Genomic DNA, 21392 nt, shown 5'->3' with positions numbered 1-21392 from the left:
GGCCCCTGCCACCATGCCTGGCTAATTTTGTACTTTCATTAGAGATGGGGTTTCACCATTTTGGCTAGGCTGGTCTTGAACTCCTGCCTTTGTGATCTGCTCGCCTTGGCCTCCCAAAGTGCTGGGATTATAATTACGAGCCACCGCATCCAGGCCCCCCTTCCTTACCTTTAAGATGGGTGTGCATAGACACACACACACACACACACACACACACACATACACACACACACACACACACACACACACACTTACTTAAGGTTATTTCACAGTATCCATGGTCTTATTGAGAGAATTTCGGTCTAAACCTTTGGAACAAATTTTTGCCCTGAATTCCTTACATACTTTTTCTTTTCTCTCTTCTTTTAGGCAGTATTTTTGTGTTTCTGCAGAGTTTTGCACAAAATCTGTTCCCATGCAAACCAATGAGGGAGAAGTATCGGAAGAAAGCAGTTCCAAGGTCAGTAAATTACTGAAAGGTACAGTTTGGATAGAAATTGAACAGTAGAGGCTGTAGATGAGTAGAGTGGATGTTTTGTTTTATGTGACTGTGAAAATTAGATTGATTTAAATTAGAACCTAATCTAAGATTGAGAAATATTTTTTCTTTTCAGTATACTTTTTGATGCTATATGCTAATTTAAAACAATTTTACTTAACTACAGAACACTTTATAATTAAATTTTAGAGTACTGATGTCTTTTAAATTTTATTATGAAAGTTACTATATGCTTATAAAAAATTAAAACATCAGAAGTATATAAAGTCAAAACTCAAAGCTGGTCTCCTGCTCCTGCTGCACAGAGGCAATCACTGATCATTTTTAGATGCTCTTCTGTTATAAAACAGAGCATTTTTAGATGCTCTTCTTTTATTTGCTTTATTTTAAATTCAGAGGTACCTGTGCAGGTTTATTACATGGGTATGTTGTGTGATGCTGAGGCTTGGGGTACGAATGATTTCATCACTCAAGTAGGAGCATAGTACCAAGAGCTTGTCTTTGAACCCTTGTTCCCTTCCCTTCCTCTCCCTTTCAGAGTCCCCAGTGTCCACTGTTGCCATCTTTATGTCCACATGTACTCAGTGTTTAGCTCCCACTTATAAGTAAGAACATCCAGCATTTGGTTTTCTGTTCCTGTGTTAATTCATTTAGATAATGACCTTCAGCTCTATCCATGTTGCTGCAAAGGACGTGATTTTATTTATTATTATTATTATTATTATTATTATTATTATTTTGAGACAGGATCTGGCTCTGTTGCCCAGGCTAGAGTGCAGCCACACTATCTTAACTTATTGTAGCCTCTCCCTCCTGGGCTCAAGCCATCCTCCCTCCTGAGTAGCTGGGACTACAGGCGCCCACCACCAAACCTGGCTAATTTTTATATTTTTTGTAGAGACAGGGTCTCACTTTGTTGCCCAGACTGGTCTCAAACTCCTGAGCTCAAATGATCTACCTGCCTTGGCCTCCCAAAGTACTGGGATTACAGGCATGAGCCACCATGCCTGGATGATTTATTTCTTTTTTATGGCCGTGTATTATAAATTTTTAAGTGGTAATTTGTTTGGTTTGGTTTTTCAATCTAAAGCCTAAGGGATGTTATCATCATCGAATCTTAAATATAAATTTATATAAATATATATGAATCCTGTATATAAATATTTATGTTTCTGTCTATATCTGGCTCTATGCCCTGATTTTCCTTGGCTGCTTCTTAACATGGTCACATGAGACCCTCAGTATTACTTTTACTTCTCTCTTTGTCCATTCAGAGTTGTCTCTAGCTCTTCCTGGGAGCTCTGAAAACAACTCCTTCCATTTCTTTCCGAATGCCCATTCTACGGAGCTGTGATCTAGTCCATGGCTTGGGTGGAGGGACAGATGCCATCCCATCCTCTTGGTTTTCCTTTCCCATCTCACCAGATTTCTTTCTTCTTTTTGTAAGCAGAAGCTTGTAGACTTTTGTCAGACCTCATCTCGACCCTGAATCTCATGTAGGGTGTCAGAGCCTGTGAGGTACACACATACTCTAGGAATCATACACACACACACACACACACACACACACACGGTACACAAGATACACATACCCCAGAATTTCTGAGGTACACATATAGCCTTCCCCAAGATCCTAATTTATTAATTTATAGTGAAATGTTAAGGAAGATTGGGGCTGGCATGCTGGCTTATGCCTTCAATCCCAGCACTTTCGGGTGGATTTCTTGAGCTCAAGAGTTTGAGACCAGCCTGGGCAACATGACAAAATCCTCTTTCCAAAAAAATACAAAAATTAGCTGGGCATGGTGATGCACACCTATAATCCTGCTATTCAGGAAGCTGAGGTGGGAGGATCATTTGTATCCAGGGAGGTTGAGGCTGCAGTGAACTGTGATCATGCCACTGCACTCTAGCCTGGGCAGCGAAGCAAGACCCCGTCTCAATAAAAGGAAGATTGGATTTCTGGCTAGTACATTTTCACCCTGGAAAGATAAGTTATAATTGGGAGATTGCTTGGTGAATATATAATTAGACCAGTATAGAATATATTACTGTGCAATAAGCTCAGTTTTCAACTTCTTTTTGGAAAAATAAAAAACTAGCTTTCTTGATTTTTTAATTACTGAATAGTTTATCAGTTCTGAATGGATTAGACTCAAGAATAAGAGAATATTCTTTTTATACTTGCACTAAGTAGATGCTTCTGTTATAAATTAGATTATAACTTCAACTTCATCAGTCTTAGTTTAATTCAGGTTCTCATTTACTAATTTACAATGAAATAGTATGTTTTTCCTCCTGATGTTTGTTTTTGTTTCAAATCCTATATTTGAAGGCCGATCTTATCTCGCAGGGGTCAGCCTACTCTCTCCCTCCAAGGGTGTCATCAGTCAATCAATCAACAGAATCTTATATTTGGAATGATTTCATATATGGCTGGAATTTGCCAGTGTGCTATAGTTACATAGTTTGTGGGTGTCTGTTAACAGAAAGCCATCAGGAAAGGTAGCAGGTTTTGAGGAAAAGTAGATGATTTTCTATCAAATAATTTTGAGCTAATTTTTCTTTTTTTCAATAGTTGTGTTTGTTTGTTTGTTTGTTTGTTTGTTTGTTTGTTTGTTTTTCTGAGACCGGATCTTGCTCTGTCACCGTCTGGAGTATGGTAGTGTGATCACAGCTCACGGCTCACTGCAGCCTCAACCACTCGGCCTCAAGCAGCGCTCCTACCTCAGCCCTCCCAAGTAGCTGGGACCACAGGTGTGTGCTACCACACCTGGCTCTTTTGTTTGTTTGTTTGTTTGTTTGTGTTTTGGTACAGACAGAGTCTTGCTGTGTTGCCCAGGCTGGTCTTGAACTTCTGGGCTCAAGTGATGCTCCCACCTTAGCCTCCCAAAGTGCTGGAATTAAGGTGTGAGCCACCGAGCCTGGCCTTCAATAAGTAATTCTTAAGCATATGTTATCATGGGAAACAACAATGAACAAGAAGACATAGTACCTACTCTCAAGGTGGTTTCATTTTAGTGGGAGACATGAATAAATATAAATAAAGATAATTATAGATGATAGTAAGTACTATGAAGAAAAGTTATGTCATGCAGGGCAACTGGGAGGAAAAGTGTAGCTAGTCAAGGAAGGTCTCTCTGAGAAGGGGACATTTCAGCTGAAGCTAATGGGCAAGGGAGCCAGCTCTGTGGAGAGCTGGAGGAACAGTGTTCTAGACACAGGAAACAGCTACAAAAGCCTGTGGCCTCTTCCAAGAACTCTCAGAAACCTGTGGGCCAAGTTTGACAGGAGGTTAGAGAGAAAGGCAGAGACCTTGCAAGCCCTCAGAGGTCACAGTGTGCACCGTGGACCTATTCTCCATGCACAGGGCAGCCATTGAAGGCTGTTCACTCGAGGAGTGATGTGGTAGGATTTGGTTTTTTTTTGGAGATGGAGTTCCTCTCTTGTTGCCCAGGCTGGAGTGCAATAGTGCCATCTTGGTTCACCACAACCTCTGCCTCCCAAGTTCAAGCGATTCTCCTGCTTCAGTCTACCACCTGTAGCTGGGATTACAGGTGTGTGCCACCACGCCTGGCTTATTTTGTATTTTTAGTAGAGACAGGGTTTCTCTACTAAAACCAGTCTCGAACTCCTGACCTCAGGTGATGCGCCTGCCTCCGCCACCCAAAGTGCTGGGATTACAGGAGGGAGCCACCACACCTGGCAGGATTTGCATTTTAAGACATGACTTAGTCGGCCAGGTGGGGTGGCTCACGCCTGTGATCCCAGCACTTTGGGGGGAGGAGGCAGGTGGATCATGATCTCAGAAGATCAAGACCATCCTGGTCAACGTGGTGAAACCCCATCTCTACTAAAAATAAAACAATTACTTGGGCGTGGTGGCACATATTGTAGTCCCAGCTGCTTGAGAGGCTGAGGCAGGAGAGGCAGAGGTTGCAGTGAGTTGAGATAGCATCACTCCACTCCAGCCTGGCAACAGAGCGAGACTCTGTCTCAAAATAAAAAACAAAAACGTCTCTGGCTGTTGTCCGGAGAGTGGATTGGAAAGATGTAAGAGTGGAAGCAGGGAGCCTGGTGAGAAGGCATGTGCAGCCGTTCTTCGGGTAAGAGAGAAGGGGTGGGCCGGGCGCGGTGGCTCAAGCCTGTAATCCCAGCACTTTGGGAGGCCGAGGTGGGTGGATCACGAGGTCAAGAGATCGAGACCATCCTGGTCAATATGGTGAAACCCCGTCTCTACTAAAAATACAAAAAAGTAGCTGGGCATGGTGGCACATGCCTGTAATCCGAGCTACTCGGGAGGCTGAGGGAGGAGAATTGCCTGAACCCAGGAGGCGGAGGTTGCAGTGAGCCGAGATCGCGCCATTGCACTCCAGCCTGGGTAACAAGAGCGAAACTCCGTCTCAAAAAAAAAAAAAAAAAGAGAGAGAGAAGGGGTGGACTACATTCATGGGTGGAGCTGGAAGTGGAGGAAAGACAGACTTCAGCTGTATTTTGGCACTAACACTGATGTGACTTAAGGATGAATTGGGATCCTTTTGCATCATAGAAATCGAGAGGGGAATTTCAAGAAAAAGATTCATTCACTAACCTCAGATCTAAGAATCAAGGAGGTTGACAAGTGAGAAAAGTCACCTGGATTTGTTTAAGAACTAATTAAAAAGAAAGGATATGAGAAAACTTTCTGGGGAGATGGAGATGTTCCATGTCTGATAGGAGTGCAACAGTTTACAATAAAAATAGTTACAATGTAGGTACATTGTAGTTGGTGAAACTCCTGTAATCAAATGGGGTGGAGAATACACAGAAGTGTAGATGAAGCAGGAATGGTAGAATGTTGACAGCTATTGAAGTGTTGTGATGGGTGCGTAGGGGTTTATTTGTATTTACTTTGTACATATTTTAAATTTTCTATGATAGTTTCTAAAAATAACTTATTGGTGTTCAAGGGTCCCATTTAATTGGAGTAGGAGGTGCAGAAACCAAATTTTATGAGTTAAAGAGAAATTAAATTATTTTTTAAAAATGAGTGGTAGGGGCCAGGCACAATGGCTCATGCCTGTAATCCCAGCACTTTGGGCTCAAGACCAGTCTGACCAACATGGAGAAACTTCGTCTCTACTAAAAATACAAAATTAGCCGGGCGTGGTGGCATGAGCCTGTAATCCCAGCGACTCAGGAGGCTGATGCAGGAGAATCGCTTGAACCCGGGAGGTGGAAGTTGCAGTGAGCTGAGATTGCGCCATTGCACTCCAACCTGGGCAACAAGAGTAAAACTCTTTGTCTCAAAAAAAAAAAAAAAAAAAAAGAGAGAGAGCTGTTGGCCGGGCATGGTGGCTCACTCCTATAATTCCAGCACTTTGGGAGGATGAGGCGGGCAGATCATGAGGTGAGGAGTTCCAGACCAGCCTGGCGAACATGGTGAAACCCCATCTTTAAAAGTACAAAAATTTGCGATAGCGGTGCATGCCTGTAATCCCAACTACTGGGGAGGCTGAAGCAGGAGAATGGCTTGAACCCGGGAGGTGGAGGTTGCAGTGAGCCAAGATTGTGCCACTGCACTCTACCCTGAGTGACAGAGCAAGACTCTGTCTCAACAAAGAAAGAGAAGTCATTGTAATTGAAGACTTGAAATGACAAGTTTAGATGTCCTGTTAAAAGGAAAGGCTTGGAACTGCAGTTGTAGAGAAGGTGCTAAAAATAGTTAACAAATGAAGGGTCAATATGACTTACAAAATATCCAGGTAAGTTGTGCAAGTATAAGTCAGGAGCGCTTATGAATGGACAGGATTGGTATGGAAGTCTTACTGGAGGAAGTGAATTTTGCTGTTCCTCTTGAAGAGATGTTCTCTGAAACCGTGCAACATCTTCCGTAACATTTCTTGGAGAGAGATGTTTATTGAAGTTCAGAGATAGATTAAGATTATATTTTCTTTGGGAGTTGGGAAATGTAGACTTTGACCTCTTGAGTTTAGGGAGATTTTTTTTTTCTCTCTGCCAGAAAGATATAAAGCAGGTGATGGTTTCTTTCTTCTTTTTTTTTTTTTTTAAGACGGGGTTTCACCATATTGGTCAGGCTGGTCTTGAACTCCCGACCTCAGGTGATCCGCCTGCCTTGGCCTCCAAAGTGCTTGGATTACAGGTGTAAGCCACCACGCCCGGCACAGGTGATGGTTTCTATGGTAAATAGATTATAGATTATAGATCATTCTTGTATTATGCACAAGTGTTCTATTTTTCCTTATTTTTGCCTCCTTTCCTCCCTTTCTCTGTCATTCTGATTAATTCAGCAGATATTTATGGAGTACCTACTGTGTGCCAGGAACTGTGCTGGGTGCTGACACACAGAATTGACTCCTTAAACTATTGTTTATTCTTTATTTGTTTTAATCCTTGGAGCTCCAATCACTTAACATGGAGGCAGGAAGAAAGAATGTTAAATTTCACATCAGTTTAGAATTAGCTTTTGTCCCTGAATGGTCACCAGAATGCAGTTTTGTATGACCTAACAAATTTCTCAAAAAAGAGTTCTGCTATTGTTGTGAAAGCTTCTATTTTAAATGCTGAAGGAAGACAAGTTGGCAGAATTATTGTTAATGTAAAACTTCAGACACCCTTGAACATATCCTTTGGAGGAATAGTGACTGTTTCTTACATTTTTCCCAAGGACCACTTCAGGGCTTATTTAATTTCCCTGCTGTGTATGTGAGAGAGAAAATTGAATCAAATTAACAGAATTACTCATGGATCTGTCTTATTCCACACTTTCAGAAGTTGAATATGAAAATTATGTTCTACAGCTCGGCACAGTGGCTCACACCTATAATCCCAGCACTTTGGGAGGCCAAGGCAAGCAGATGACTTGAGGTCAGGAGTTCGAGACCAGCCAAGCCAACATAGCGAAACCTCATCTCTACTAAAGTTATAAAAATTAGCTGGGTATGGTAGCGTGCACCTGTAATCCCAGCTATACGGGAGGCTGAGGCAGGAGAATCATATGACCCCACGAGGCAGAGGCTGCAGTGAGCTGAGATCACAGCACTACACTCCAGCCTAGGTGACAGTGTGAAACTCCCATCTCAATAAAATAAAATAAAATAAAAATACAAAAATTAGGCAGGCATGGTGGCATGCACCTATAGTCCCAGCTACTTGGGAGGCTGAGGCAGGAGAATCACTTGAAACTGGGAGGCAGAGGTTGCAGTGAGCCCATATCATGCCCCTGCACTCTAGCCCGGATGACAGAATGAGACTTTGTCTCCAAAAAAAAAAAAAAAAGAAAGAAAATAAAATTATGTTGTGTAAAAAGTCTTTGATGACATAGAAAATCTGGAGGCATGGATAGGTATGTACTTCATTGGCCTGATTCCCATAGAGAGATACTCCTGACCTAATTTATTTGGCATTTATGTGCTTATATTATCACACTCATCTGAAAACAGGTACTGTTTTCTCTTGTCACATGTGGCTTTGACTGGTGAAATGTAATGCTCATTTTTCTTTGCCTGGTTTCACTATTACATAATAGAACTGTACGTTACTGGGAGGTTTCAGTTCTATTGTGGCTTTACTGACACATGCTGGAACTAAGCTGTTTATTTGTATCATCTCTCTTTTATTCTTTTTATTGAGATATTATCAAAAGTGATACACTTTTATAGCCATTCAGTTTATTTAATTAAACAAACATTTATTGGGCCCTACTATTTGCTGATGTCATAGGTACAGGCATGCAAAGTTATTTAAGAAGTGGTCTTTGCATTTTGGGCACTTTTAATCTGGTTGAGGGAGGTGACCATGCTATATAGGCTATGATCTTGGTATTAAATCATCTGCCTAGGTCAAAGCAATGAATTGTTTCTGGAAGGAAGCTCCACAGTGGAGAGGAAACACTTGAACTGGGTATTGTAGGAAGAAGGATTTCATGGTTTTTGTTGGTTTGTTGTTGGATAGGTGATGGGGAGAAGGCTGTTATAAGCAGAGGGAGCTGTGTATAGCATATAAGTGGTAACGTGTGGTGGGAGATGGTGGAAAATTTGAGTGCATTTCAGATATCTTAGTGTCTATTACATCTCCTCAAAACTTAGTGGTTTAAAACCACCATTGCAGCCGGGCGCAATATCTCACACCTGTAATCCTAGCACTTTGGGAGGCCAAGGCAGGCAGATCACCTGAGGTCAGGAGACCAGCCTGGGCAACATGGTGAAACCCCATCTTTACTGAAAATAGAAAAATTAGCTGGGTGTGGTGGCACATGCCTGTAAGCTCAGCCACTTGGGAGGCTGAGGCAGGAGAATTGCTTGAACCCAAGAGGGGGAGGTTTCAGTGAGCTGAGATCATGCCACTGCACTCCAGCCTGGGAAACAGAGCAAGACTCCATCTTGAAAAAACAACTACAAAAACAAAAAAACACCATTGCAATCTCCTGAGCAGAATAATTCCAAAAAGTTTAGTAAATACTCTATCCTCAAGGATGTAGAGTCTAACTTTCCACTCCAGTGTGGATTCACACAGTGGAGAACCCTAAAGCCAGGTGATCAAAGTCAGCATCAACAGTGTTAAGTCATTTTTATAGTTTGTACTGTTGGTATGATGTGAGGAAATCAGTTTTCTAGTTTTCTTTCCCAAAATCCATTATCCCAGTCTAATCCTGAGAAAAACATCTGACAAATTCCAGTAAAGGGGTGTTCTACAGAATGCCTGGTCAGCACTCCTGAAAACTCAAGGAAAACTGAGAAAAATCTGAGGAACTGTCACAGCCAGGAGACAGCTAAGGAGACACGATAACAATGTAATGTGGTATTCTGGATGGGATCCTGGAACGTTAGGTAAAAACTGAGTAAATACAATAAAGTATGGACTTTAGTTAATACTAATGCATCAATATTGGTTCATGAATTGTGACAAATGTGCTAGGGTAACATGTTACTAACAGCAGAAACTGGGTTCAGATAAATGGACTGTCTTCATGATGTTTCTGTAAATCTAAACTCATTCTAAAAAATAAAGTTTACATATATTTTTTAAAACTCCATTACCGCTTTTCACGCTACCTACACAAGGGTCCATATGGCATTGTTCTGGATTCCCGTCGTAACTGAAAGGGAAACTTTGACAATGTCCAGAGCTCTTGATGTCCTGCAAATGAAGGAGGAGGATGTTCTTAAGTTCCTTGCAGCATGAACTCACTTAGGTGGCACCAACCTTGACTTCCAGATGGAACAGTACGTCTATACAAGGAGAAGTGATGGCATCTACAACATAAATCTGAAGAGTACCTGGGAGAAGCTTCTGCTGGCAGCTCATGCCATTGTTGCCATTGAAAACCCTGCTGATGTCAGTCAGTGTCATATCCTCCAGGAATACTGGCCAGAGGGCCATGCTGAAGTTTTCTGCTGCCACTGGAGCCACCCAATTAATTGCTGGCCGCTTCACTTCTGAAACCTTCACTAACTAGATCCAGGCAGCCTTCCGGGAGCCCTAGTGTCTTGTGGTTACTGACCCCAGGGCTGACCACCAGCCTGTTACTGAAACATCTTATATTAACCTACCTACCATTGCTCTGTGTAACACAGATTCTCCTCTGCGCTATGTGGACATTGTCATCCCATACAACAACAAGGGAGCTCACTCAGTGGGTTCGATGTGGTGGATGCTGGCTCGGGAAGTTTTGCACATGCGTGGCACCATTTCCCGTGAACACCTATGAGAGGTCATGCCTAATCTCTACTTCTACAAAGATCCTGAAGAGATTGAAAAAGAAGAGCAGGCTGCTGCTGAAAAGGCTGCAACCAAGGAGGAATTTCAGGGCGAATGGTCTGCTCCAGCTCCTGAGTTCACTGCTACTCAGCCTGAGGGTGCAAACTGGTCTGAAGGTGTGCAGGTACCTTCTGTGCCTATCCAGCAGTTCCCCAGTGAAGACTGGAGCGCCCAGCCTGCCACGGAAGACTGGTCTGCACCACTGAAGGGTAGGAGCAACCACTGAATGGTCTTAAGCTGTTCTTGCGTGGGCTCTTAAGCAGTATGGAAATAAGATTGGTGGAAAATAAACATCGAGTTTCTAAAAAAAAAAAAAAAACTCTATTACCAAGACAACTTTTTATTTCTCATAGTTCTGTGTTTTCCTGGGCTCAGTAGGGCAGTTATTCTCTTCCAAAGTGCTATTGGCTGACGTTACTGTCATCTGAATGCCCAGTTGGCCAGAAATGTCTGAAAAGGACTCACATGGCTAGCAGTCGGTATTGGCTGTCAGCTAGGAGACCAGCTTGAGGCTGTTGACCCAAGGCTGGGATTCTCACAGCATGGTGGTAGAGATTCAGGAGGGGGCATTCCAACCATGCAGGAGCTGCAGGTACCTTTAAGCCCAGCCTTGCAAGTCACCCAGCTTTACTTCTTTCCCAATATGTTGAATTAAAGCAAGTCACAGGACCATCCCAGACTCAAAGGGAGGAGAAGTGGATCCTACCTTTCAGTGAGAAGACTGGCCTTAAATATGAGGTCATCTTTAATCCACCACACTGTGATTAGAGTGCCAGGGAAGAGGAGGGCATGACAGAACCCAGATTATCTTAGGCTGAAGAGTTTCCAGAATAGACAGCAGATTAAACAAATTATTTTATTTTATTTTTATTTTAGCAACCTTATTGACACCTAGAAATAGCAGATTTTGGCCAGGCGTGGTGGCTCATGCCTGTAATCCAAGCACTTTGGAGGCCAAGGCTGGCAGATCGCCTGAGGTCGGGAGTTCAAGATCAGCCTGACCAACATGGTGAGACCCTGTCTTAAAAATTAAAAAAATTAAAAAATAATAAATAGCAGATTTTTTGTTTGTTTGTTTAATAGAAAAATATTCTTGCTCTGTTGCCCAAGCTGGAGAGTAGTAATGTGATCATAGCTTACCGAAACCTTGAATTTGTGGACTCAAGTGATCCCCCCATGTCAGCCTCCAGAATAGCTGAGATCACAGGTGTGCCACCATGCCTGGCTAATTTTTCTTACTTTTTTGTAGAGACTGGGTCTCACTATGTTGACCAGACTGGTCTCGAACTTCTGACTCAAGTGATCTTCCTGCCTCGGCCTCCCAAAGTGCTGAGATTGCAGGCATGAGCCACTGTACCTAACCAAAGCAGCTGATTTTTAAAGCAGGGAAATGAAATAAATGTACATTTTACTTTATGATTTGCTGTGTTAGGATGACTGTTGTTGATGTAGAGGGTAGACTAGAATATCTGTATGTTTACACTCAGATTATCTTTAAAAAGAGGATTTAGTAGGCCTGCTTCAGCCTGTGGACTGATTTCCAGTGGGTCTTGAGTTCTCAGGAGTTAGGAGAGCAAGAACCATAGGTGAGGAAGGAGATCCCTTGACCGGGTGCGGTGGCTCAAGCCTGTAATCCCAGCACTTTGGGAGGCCGAGGTGGGTGGATCACGAGATCAAGAGATCGAGACCATCCTGGTCAACATGGTGAAACCCCGTCTCTACTAAAATACAAAAAAAACTAGCTGGGCATGGTGGCGTGTGCCTGTAATCCCAGCTACTCAGGAGGCTGAGGCAGGAGAATTGCCTGAACCCAGGAGGCGGAGGTTGCGGTGAGCCGAGATCGCGCCATTGCACTCCAGCCTGGGTAACAAGACCGAAACTCGGTCTCAAAAAAAAAAAAAAGGAAGGAAGGAGATCCCACAGAAGGACAAATGAATTGGGAGACAAGGACTAGGATTCCTGGGACAGTCTTCAGACTGGATGTAATTTTTCATTATGGTTCTTAACAAAGATGGATTAGAATGCTTAAACTCTGTAGCCATTTCTTACTTTAAATGTAACTTAAGTCAGTATTCTAAATGAGTTGGTGTTAGCTTACTAGTTGTAGAGATTGTGCAGCTCTAGCCTTGGAATGTTTATTTTTTAAGTGAAATCTAAAACGTAACAGTAAAACTTGTCATAGAGCTGAGCAGTTGGGTGTTTGTGATCATATTCTCTGTACCTTTGTGTATGTTTATTTTTATGTATGTATTTTTTCATTTTTTGAGACAGAGTCTTGCTCTGTCACCCAGGCTGCTGGAGTATAGTAGCCTGAACATAGCTCATTGCAACCTCAACTTCCTGGGCTCTAAAGTATTCCTCCTGCGTCAGCCTCCCATGTAGCTGGGACCATAGGCATGTGCCACCACACCCAGCTAAATTTTTTTTAAAACTTTTTGTTGAGACATGGTCTCACTCTTTTGCCTAGGCTGGTCTTGAACTCCTGGGATCAAGAGATCCTCCCACCTCAGCCTCCCAAAGTGTTGAGAGTATAGGCAAGAGCCACCATGCCTGGCCTGTGTATTTAAATATTTATAGTGAAACAATAAAAGTAAGCTCTAGGGTTTCACATTTATAGCTATAGATTTAACGTGGCCATGTGTCTCTACTAATTACTGCAAATAAATATTTACTGAATCAGGAAGCTAACACTTTAGCTATTAATACAATGTTCTTTATCACTATCAAAGGTAACAAGTAAATTTAGTCTTTGTCTACAGAGAATAAAGTGATCTGTTGATTTGCTTAACATTAAAGATAACAGGATAATTTAGACATAAAATACACAGCAGTATTTGAATGATCTGTTTTAATTGGTTTCATTGACAAAGAATTGCAAGATCTGTTCTTAAGATTAAGTGCTCGTGTAGTCAAGAAGTGTTTCACAGGAGTATTTTAAGAACATGGCAATTTGTTTTGATTGTGCTTTGGTAGGGGATGCAGAGAAAAAAAGATTTACACATAGTTTAGTAAAGTCTTTTGCTTTCTAAAGGTTAGGATATCTCTACTTTAGACTGATTCTGCTTTAGCAAGTTATAACAAGATTTCATGGATTTTGGTATCCTAAGAGCAGATTGGAAAAGCAAACATGCAGTCCAAGTGCTTTCCGCATTTGTTTACATAGCTGGTAAGCAACATCATTTGGGTTGGAGTCTAGGTCTGTCTGACTCCAGAGGCCATAGTATTTCAATACTTCATCCAGGACACGCTATGTGGCAGAATAATCATCTGTTTCCTTATGTCAGATAAACTTACTGGATAAGTCACTTGGGTATAGAAGAATCCCTAAGAAGGGAGAGGGTGCTTTGTGCATATTCAGAGCCACACATTTCTCTGGAGAAGAGGTGGTTAGAACATTGAGAAATGTGTGTGAGACCCTGAAGATAGAGTTAGAAGCAGAATCCCTGCAGGCAATAGGGAGTTATTGAAGGATGTTAAGCAGGGGAGAAACTCAATCTGTTGCATGTTTTAGAAAGACTGACCTGCCAGGCATGGTGGCTCACACCTGTAATCCCAGCACTTTGGGAGGCTGAGGCAGGCGGGTTACTTGAGATCAGGATTTTGAGACCAGCCTGGCCAACATGGTGAAACCCCGTCTCTACTAAAAATACAAAGATTAGCCAGGCATGATGGCAATTCCATCACGCCTGTCATCGCAGCTACTTGGGAGGCTGTAATCTACTAAAAATACAAAAATTAGCCAGGCGTGATGGCAGGTGCCTGTAGTCCCAGTTAACTTGGGAGGCTGAGGCAGGAGAATCGCTTGAACTGGGAGGCAGAGGTTGCAGTGAGCCGAGATCGTGCCACTACACTCCAGCCTGGATAACAGAGCTAGACTCCATCTCAAAAAAAAAAAAAAAAAAAAATTGACCTGCTGGCAGGAGTGTGGAGAAATGATTATAAAGAGGGTATAAAATGGAGACAGGGAGACCAGTTTGGAGTCTTCTCAGGAAGACTGAGGAAGGCTTGAAATCAGGCAGTAGCAGTGGTCTGCAGAGGAGCAGACTGACAGGAGAAGCACACAGGAGGAATGGGACGAGAGCACTCGGAGACAAATCTGGAAAGAATGGGCTGAATGAATACCATGTAAAATAGGACATAGAGCAAGGTATTAGATGTAGCTATTGTTACTGTTACTATGTTTTTGTTTATTGAGACAGAGTCTTGCTTTTTTGCCCAGACGGGAATGCAGTGGCACGATCTCAGCTCATTGCAACCTCTGCCTCACAGGCTCAGGCGATTCTCCTGCCTCAGACTCCCAAATAGCTGGGATTACAGGCACACACCATCATGCCCAGTTAGTTTTTCTATTTTTAGTAGAGATCAGTCTGTCATCCAGATTGGAGTGCAGTGGTATGATCTCAGCTCACTGCAACCTCTGCCGCCCGGGTTCAAGCGATTGTCCTGCCTCAGCCTCCCAAGTAGCTGGGATTACAGACACCTGCCACCATGCCTGGCTAATTTTGTATTTTTAGTAGGGATGGGGTTTCACCATCTTGATCAGGCTGCTCTTGAACTTCTGACCTCGTGATCCACCCACCTCAGCCTCCCAAAGTGCTGGGATTACAGACATGAGCCACCATGCCTGGCCTTTTTTTTTTTTTTTTTTTAAGAGACGGGTCTCCACTGTGTTGCCCAGGCTGGTCTCGAATTCCTGCCCTCAAGTGATCTTCTTACCATGGCCTCCCACAGCACTGGGATTACGGGCATGAGCCGCCATGCGCAGCCACCAGATTCTAGCTCTGGAGATTCTGTTTCATTAAGTCCAGGGTAGGGCTTAGGCATCTTTGTTTTAAAAAGCATGCAAGGCGCAAGTCAGAAGCACAGTGAGATAGCATTTCACATCCGCTAGAATGGCTAAAATAAAAAACAACCCTAACAATTCTTACTGTGTTCCATGTAACAGAAAGGAAAGAACTTGTCACTTCCTTAGGCAGACTTTGTAGATGCTGCACTTTACACTCAGCTTACATCTCTTTGACGAGATTTTAATCACGTGGTCAAAATACGCTTTAAAGAATATCAAAATATCAGTTAAAATTTGTGATTCTATAGCTAAGCAAGAAGTGTTTCTTTGTTTCAGAAGTGAATTGCATTGTCCATACACTGCTATTACTTTGGTCTTGCCCATCCTGTAGTTGTATAATTGATTCTTTTTTTTTTTAATTGCATTTTAAGTTTTGGGGTACATTTGAAGAACATGCAAGATAGTTGCATGGGTACACACATGGCAGTGTGATTTGTTGCCTTCCTCCCCTTTACCTATATCTGGCATTTCTCCCCATGCTGTCTCTCCCCAACTCCCCACCCCCCACTGTCCCTCCCCTATTTCTCCCAACATACCCCAGTGTGTAGTGCTCCCCTCCCTGTGTCCATGTGTTCTCATTGTTCAACACCCGCCTATGAGTGGGGACACGCAGTGTTTGATTTTCTGCTCTTGCGTCAGTTTGCTGAGCATGATGGTCTCCAGGTTCATCCATGTCCCTACAAAGGACACGAACTCATCATTTTTGATGGCTGCATAATATTCCATAGTGTATATGTGCCACATTTTCCCTGTCCAGTCTATCATTAATGGGCATTTGAGTTGGTTCCAGGTCTTTGCTATTGTAAACAGTCCTGCAATGAACATTTGTGTGCACGTGTCCTTATAGTAGAACGATTTATAATCCTTTGGATATATATCCAGTAATGGGATTGCTGGGTCAAATGGAATTTCTATTTCTAGGTTCTTAAGGAATCGCCACACTGTCTTCCACAATAGTTGAACTAATTTACACTCCCACCAACAGTGTAAAAGTGTTCCTATTTTTCCACATCCTCTCCAGCATCTGTTGTCTCCAGATATCTTAATGATCGCCATTCTAACTGGCATGAGATGGTATCTCAATGTAGTTTTGATTTGCAATTCTCTAATGACCAGTGATGATGAGCATTTTCTCATATGTTTGTTGGCATCGTGTATGTCTTCTTTTGTAAAGTGTCTGTTCATATCCTTCGCCCACTTTTGAATGGGCTTGTTTGTTTTTTTCTTGTAAATCTGTTTTAGTTCTTTGTAAATTCTTGGTATCAGCCCTTTGTCAGATGGGTAAACTGCAAAAATTTTTTCCCATTCTGTTGGTTGCTGATTCACTCTAATGACTGTTTCTTTTGCCGTGCAGAAGCTGTGGAGTTTGATTAGGTCCCATTTGTCTATTTTGGCTTTTGCTGCCAATGCTTTTGGTGTTTTGGTCATGAAGTCCTTGCCTACGCCTATGTCCTGAATGGTTTTGCCTAGATTTTCTTCTAGGGTTTTTATGGTGTTAGGTCTTATGTTTAAGTCTTTAATCCATCTGGAGTTAATTTTACTGTAAGGTGTCAAGAAGGAATCCAGTTTCTGCTTTCTGTACATGGCTAGCCAGTTTTCCCAACACCATTTATTAAACAGGGAATCCTTTCCCCATTGCTTGTTTTTGTCAGGTTTGTCAAAGATCGGATGGTTGTAGATATGTTGTGTTGCCTCCGAGGCCTCTGTTCTGTTCCATTGGTCTATATCTCTGTTTTGGTACTAGTACCATGCTGTTTTGATTACTGTAGCCTTGTAGTATAGTTTGAAGTCTGGTAGTGTGATGCCTCCCGCTTTGTTCTTTTTGCTTAGAATTGACTTGGCTATGCGGGCTCTCTTTTGGTTAATTGATTCTTTTGAACCTAAAGCATAAGACTTCACAATTAGAAAAAAATGATCAGAAGACTAATATAATTCAGTGAGGAAAAGGTGCTGGAGGAACTGGATAACCATGTGGAAATGTGTGAACCCTGACGTCTGTGTCACATACCATATACAAAACTTTTTCTTTCTTTTATTTATTTATTTTTTGAGATGGATTTTTGCTCTTGTTGCTCAGGCTGGAGTACAATGGCACAATCTTGGCTCACTGCAACCTCCACCATCCAGGTTTAAGCGATTCTCCTGCCTCAGCCTTCCAACTAGCTGGGACTACAGGTGCCCGCCACCACACCTGGCTAATTTTTTGTATTTTTTAATAGAGATGGGGGTTCACCGTGTTAGCCAGGATGGTCTCAATCTTCTGACCTTGTATTCATTTGCCCGTCTCCACCTCCCAAAGTCTTGAGATTATAGGCGTGAGCCACCACACCCGGCCCTACCATATACAAAACTTAATTTGAGGTGGATCACAGACCTAACTGTGAAGGCTAAAACGTTAAAGCCTTTTAATGACCGCATAAGAGATGTCTACATTCATGACTTTAGGAAGGATATCAACATTTCTTGGTAACATGCACGAAGCATTAACTGTAAAAGATAACAGTTGTTCAGTTGAATTTCATGAAACATTTTAAACATCTGCTAAATAATTGACACCATTAAGAATGTTGAAAAAGGCTAGGGACAGTGGCTAATGTCTGTAATCTCAACATTTTGGGAGGCTAACGCAGGAGAATCACTTGAGGCCAGGGGTTTGAAACCTGCCTGAGCAACATGGCAAAACCCCATCGCTACAAAAATATTTTAAAAATTAGTTGCTGCCAGGCGCGGTGGCTCACGCCTATAATCCCAGCACTTTGGGAGGCTGAGGCGGGTGGATCATGAGGTCAAGAGATTGAGACCATCCTGGTCAACATGGTGAAACCCCGTCTCTACTAAAAATACAAAAAATTAGCTGGGCATGGTGGTGCATGCCTGTAATCCCAGCTACTCAGGAGGTTGAGGCAGGAGAATTGCTTGAACCCAGGAGGCGGAGGTTGCGGTGAGCCGAGATCGCACCATTGCACTCCAGCCTGGGCAACAAGAGTGAAACTCCGTCTCAAAAAAAAAAAAAAAGAGATCGAGACCATCCTGGTCAACAGGGTGAAACCCCGTCTCTACCAAAAAATACAAAAAAATTAGCTGGGCATGGTGGTGCGTGCCTTTAATCCCAGCTACTCAGGAGGCTGAGGCAGGAGAATTGCCTGAACCCAGGAGGCAGAGGTTGTGGTGAGCCGAGATCGTGCCATTGCACTCTAGCCTGGGTAACGAGCGAAACTTCGTCTCAAAAATAAAATAAAATAAAATACATATATACATACATACATACATACATACATTACTAAAAATCAGAAAAGGCCAGACAACTCAAAAATGGGCAAAAGATTAAAATAGGCATTTCACAAAATAAGACTCCCAGATAGTTATGAAAACACAGATGTTCAACATTATTCATGAGGGAAATACAAATTAAAACTATAATGCCATTACACACTCACCAAAATGACTACAGTTCAAAATACTAATAATACCAGGTATACCAGGTGTCAGCAAGAATGTGGAACAACTGGAACGTTTAGACATTGTTGGAAGGAGTATAAAATGGTCTAGGCCCTTAGAAAACTGTTTCATAAGCTTCTAAATAAAGTTAAACATACATCCACCTTGCAAGGCAGACATTCATGCTCTTAGGTATATACTCCATTGAAATGACCGCAGAGGATTGCAAAAACACATTATATAAAAATGTTCATGGCAGCTTTATTTATAGCAGCTCCAAACTGGAAATAGCCAGTTCTCTATCTACACGTGAATTAATAAACAAATTATACTTTGTCTGTGCAAGGGAATAAGTTTAAAAATTGAACTCTTGTGCCAGGCATGATGGCTCACACCTGTAATCCAGCACTTCGGGAGGCCAAGGTGGGCAGAATCACAAGGTCAAGAGATCAAGATCACCCTGGCCAACATGGTGAAACCCTGTATCTACTAAATGTACAAAAAAGTCAGCTGGCGTGGTGGTAACGTGCCTATAGTCCCAGCGACTCAGGAGGCTGAGGCAGGAGAATCACTTGAGCCCAGGAGGTGGAGGTTGCAGTGAGCTGAAATTGTGCCACTGCACTCCAGCCTGGTGACAAAGAAAGACTCTGTCTAAAAAAAAAAAGAAATTGAACTCTTAATCAGTATAAGAACATGGATAAATCTCAGACACATTATACCTAGTGAAAAAAGATAAATATAAAAGTGGTACATACTGTCAGATCCCAGTGATATTAAGCTTATGAACATGTCAAGCCCATTTATGGTAATAGGGGGATCTTCAAGGGAAGGGGCATGTAGAAGTTTTCTGGGGAGATGGAAACTTTCTGTCTCAATTTATATGTTGCTTAAAGGTACAACCATATCTAAAATTAATCATTGAGGCTAGGCTCGGTAACTCATGCCTATTATCCCAGCACTTTGGAAGGCCAAGACTGAAGGATCACTTCAGCCCTAGGCAGGGAGACCCTATCTATCTCTACAAAAAAAAATTTTTTTAAGTTAGCTGGGTATGCTGGCACAGGTCTGTGGTCCCAGCTATTCAGGAGGCCAAGGTGGGAGAATCACTTGAGTCCAGGATGTCAAGGCTGTAGTGATTCATAATTGTGTCACTGCACCCCAGACTGGGTGTCAGAGTGAGACCCTGTCTCAAAAGGAGAGAGAGAAAAAAATAAAATTTACTGAGCTCTACACTAAAGTGTGTGTAGTTTTCTGTTTGTGAATTATACTTCAATTAAAAAAAAATTTAGGAGCTTCCACCCATCTTCTTAGTTTGTTGAGACCATGTTAAATATTGACTCTTTTTTTTTTTTTTTTTTTTTTTAAGGACAGAGTTTTCGCTCTTGTTTCCCAGGCTGGAGTGCAATGGCGCAATCTCAGCTCACTGCAACCTTTGCCTCCTGTATTCAAACAATTCTCCTGCTTCAGCCTCCTGAGTAGCTGGGATTACAGGCGTGTACCACCACACCCAGCTAATTTTGTATTTTTAGTAGACATGTCATTTCTCCATGTTGGTCAGGCTGGTCCTGAACTCTGACCTCAGGTGATCTGTCCACCTCAGCTTCCCAAAGTGCTGGATTACAGGCATGAGCCACCTCACCTGGCCATAATATTGATTCTTTTATCCATTATATCAGCTGACTTCTTAGCTTTCAAAAAACATACACATTTTCTTTTTAAACTAACTGCAGTACCTGCAGTAGAGGAAGTGGTTGGAAACATTTATAAAATGGATAGGACTTAGCAACTTATTTGATGTTGAGGAAAGAGAAAAGGATAAATCAGGGGTGACGTCAAGGTTTCCAGCTGAGTGAATAGGAGGATGGAAGTGCCATTGTCAGAAGTAGGAAACAAGAGAAGCCGGGGGAATGAATAGGATGTGTTCTGTATGGAGCACAGCGTTTGAAATGCTGGCATATCTACGTGGCAAGTGTCAGTCAGCCGGATGAAACTGTGGGGCTGGAGACATGACAGGTTGGGGATAGAAACAGAGAATTGGGATCCCTCAGATTTAATAGTGGAAATGGTGAGATTAGATGGAATTGCTGTGGCAGAATGAGAAGAAAGAGGTCCAAGGACAGAACGTAGGGAAGTACATGCTTAGGGAGGAGTAGGAGAAAGAGAAGCAGGTATCAGACAGTCGGCACACCCTGCTCAAACAACTTCGTTGTGCCAGGCTCCTGGTAAATAAGACATTCAAAGTCTCTGCCTCAGGAAGTTTGCATTCTTGGTTGGGGAGACAGACAATAAGACACATGAACAAATAAGCCTTTAGGTAGTGATATGTGTGGTGCTGGGGAGTGACTGAGTGTGGAAGTATTTCAGCCGGACTGGTCGGGGAAGGTCACCCTGGATCGAAGAGGTGGCCCTGGAGCTGATGTCTGATGTAAAGGAAGCTTTCATGTAATAGTATATGAAAAACTCTTTCTTTCTTTGTTGTTGTTGTTGTTTAGATAGTTTCTCCTTTTGCCCAGGCTGGAGTGCAATGGCACAATCTCAGCTCACTACAACCTCCACCCCAAGGGTTCTAGCAGTTCTCCTACCTCAGCCTCCCTAATAGCTGGGATTACAGGCGCCTGCCAGCACTCCTGGCTAATTTTTTGTATTTGTAGTAGAGACGGGGTTTTGCCATGTTAGCCAGGCTGTTCCTGAACTCCTGACCTCACATGAGCCACCGCACCTGGCCAGAAAAGGTTTTAAGAATAAGTCTTGACAAGGTAGATTAAGCCAGGTTATTAATGTCTGCTCCCTTCTAAAGTGCTACTAAAATTATGTTTATAAAATGATTTCAGCAAGCATAAATCCACCAGA

General features: G+C 42.5%; 1 protein-coding gene across 11 annotated transcripts in view; it reads left to right on the top strand.

Moving 5' to 3' along the window:
* TNRC6B (trinucleotide repeat containing adaptor 6B) overlaps nucleotides 1–21392 on the top strand; it is a 296001-nt gene that overhangs the window by 82700 nt on the left and 191909 nt on the right. For 8 of the 11 annotated variants that reach the window (XM_074390906.1, XM_074390915.1, XM_074390905.1 and 5 more), the window contains exon 3: nucleotides 370–460. In XM_074390906.1, coding sequence (XP_074247007.1) covers nucleotides 416–460 — 45 coding nt within the window. In that variant the 5' untranslated portion in view covers nucleotides 370–415. Of the gene's footprint in view, nucleotides 1–369; nucleotides 465–3077; nucleotides 3257–9715; nucleotides 10468–21392 lie in introns of those variants that run through there. The other 3 variants (XM_074390908.1, XM_074390909.1, XM_074390907.1) reach the window with 3 other exon arrangements.

Source organism: Saimiri boliviensis, chromosome 21, assembly GCF_048565385.1.
Source record: "Saimiri boliviensis isolate mSaiBol1 chromosome 21, mSaiBol1.pri, whole genome shotgun sequence".
In the NCBI taxonomy this organism is placed as follows: Eukaryota; Metazoa; Chordata; class Mammalia; order Primates; family Cebidae; genus Saimiri; species Saimiri boliviensis.
The sequence above is the reverse complement of the archived record's forward strand: the minus strand, read 5'-3'. Positions and strand labels throughout refer to the sequence as shown.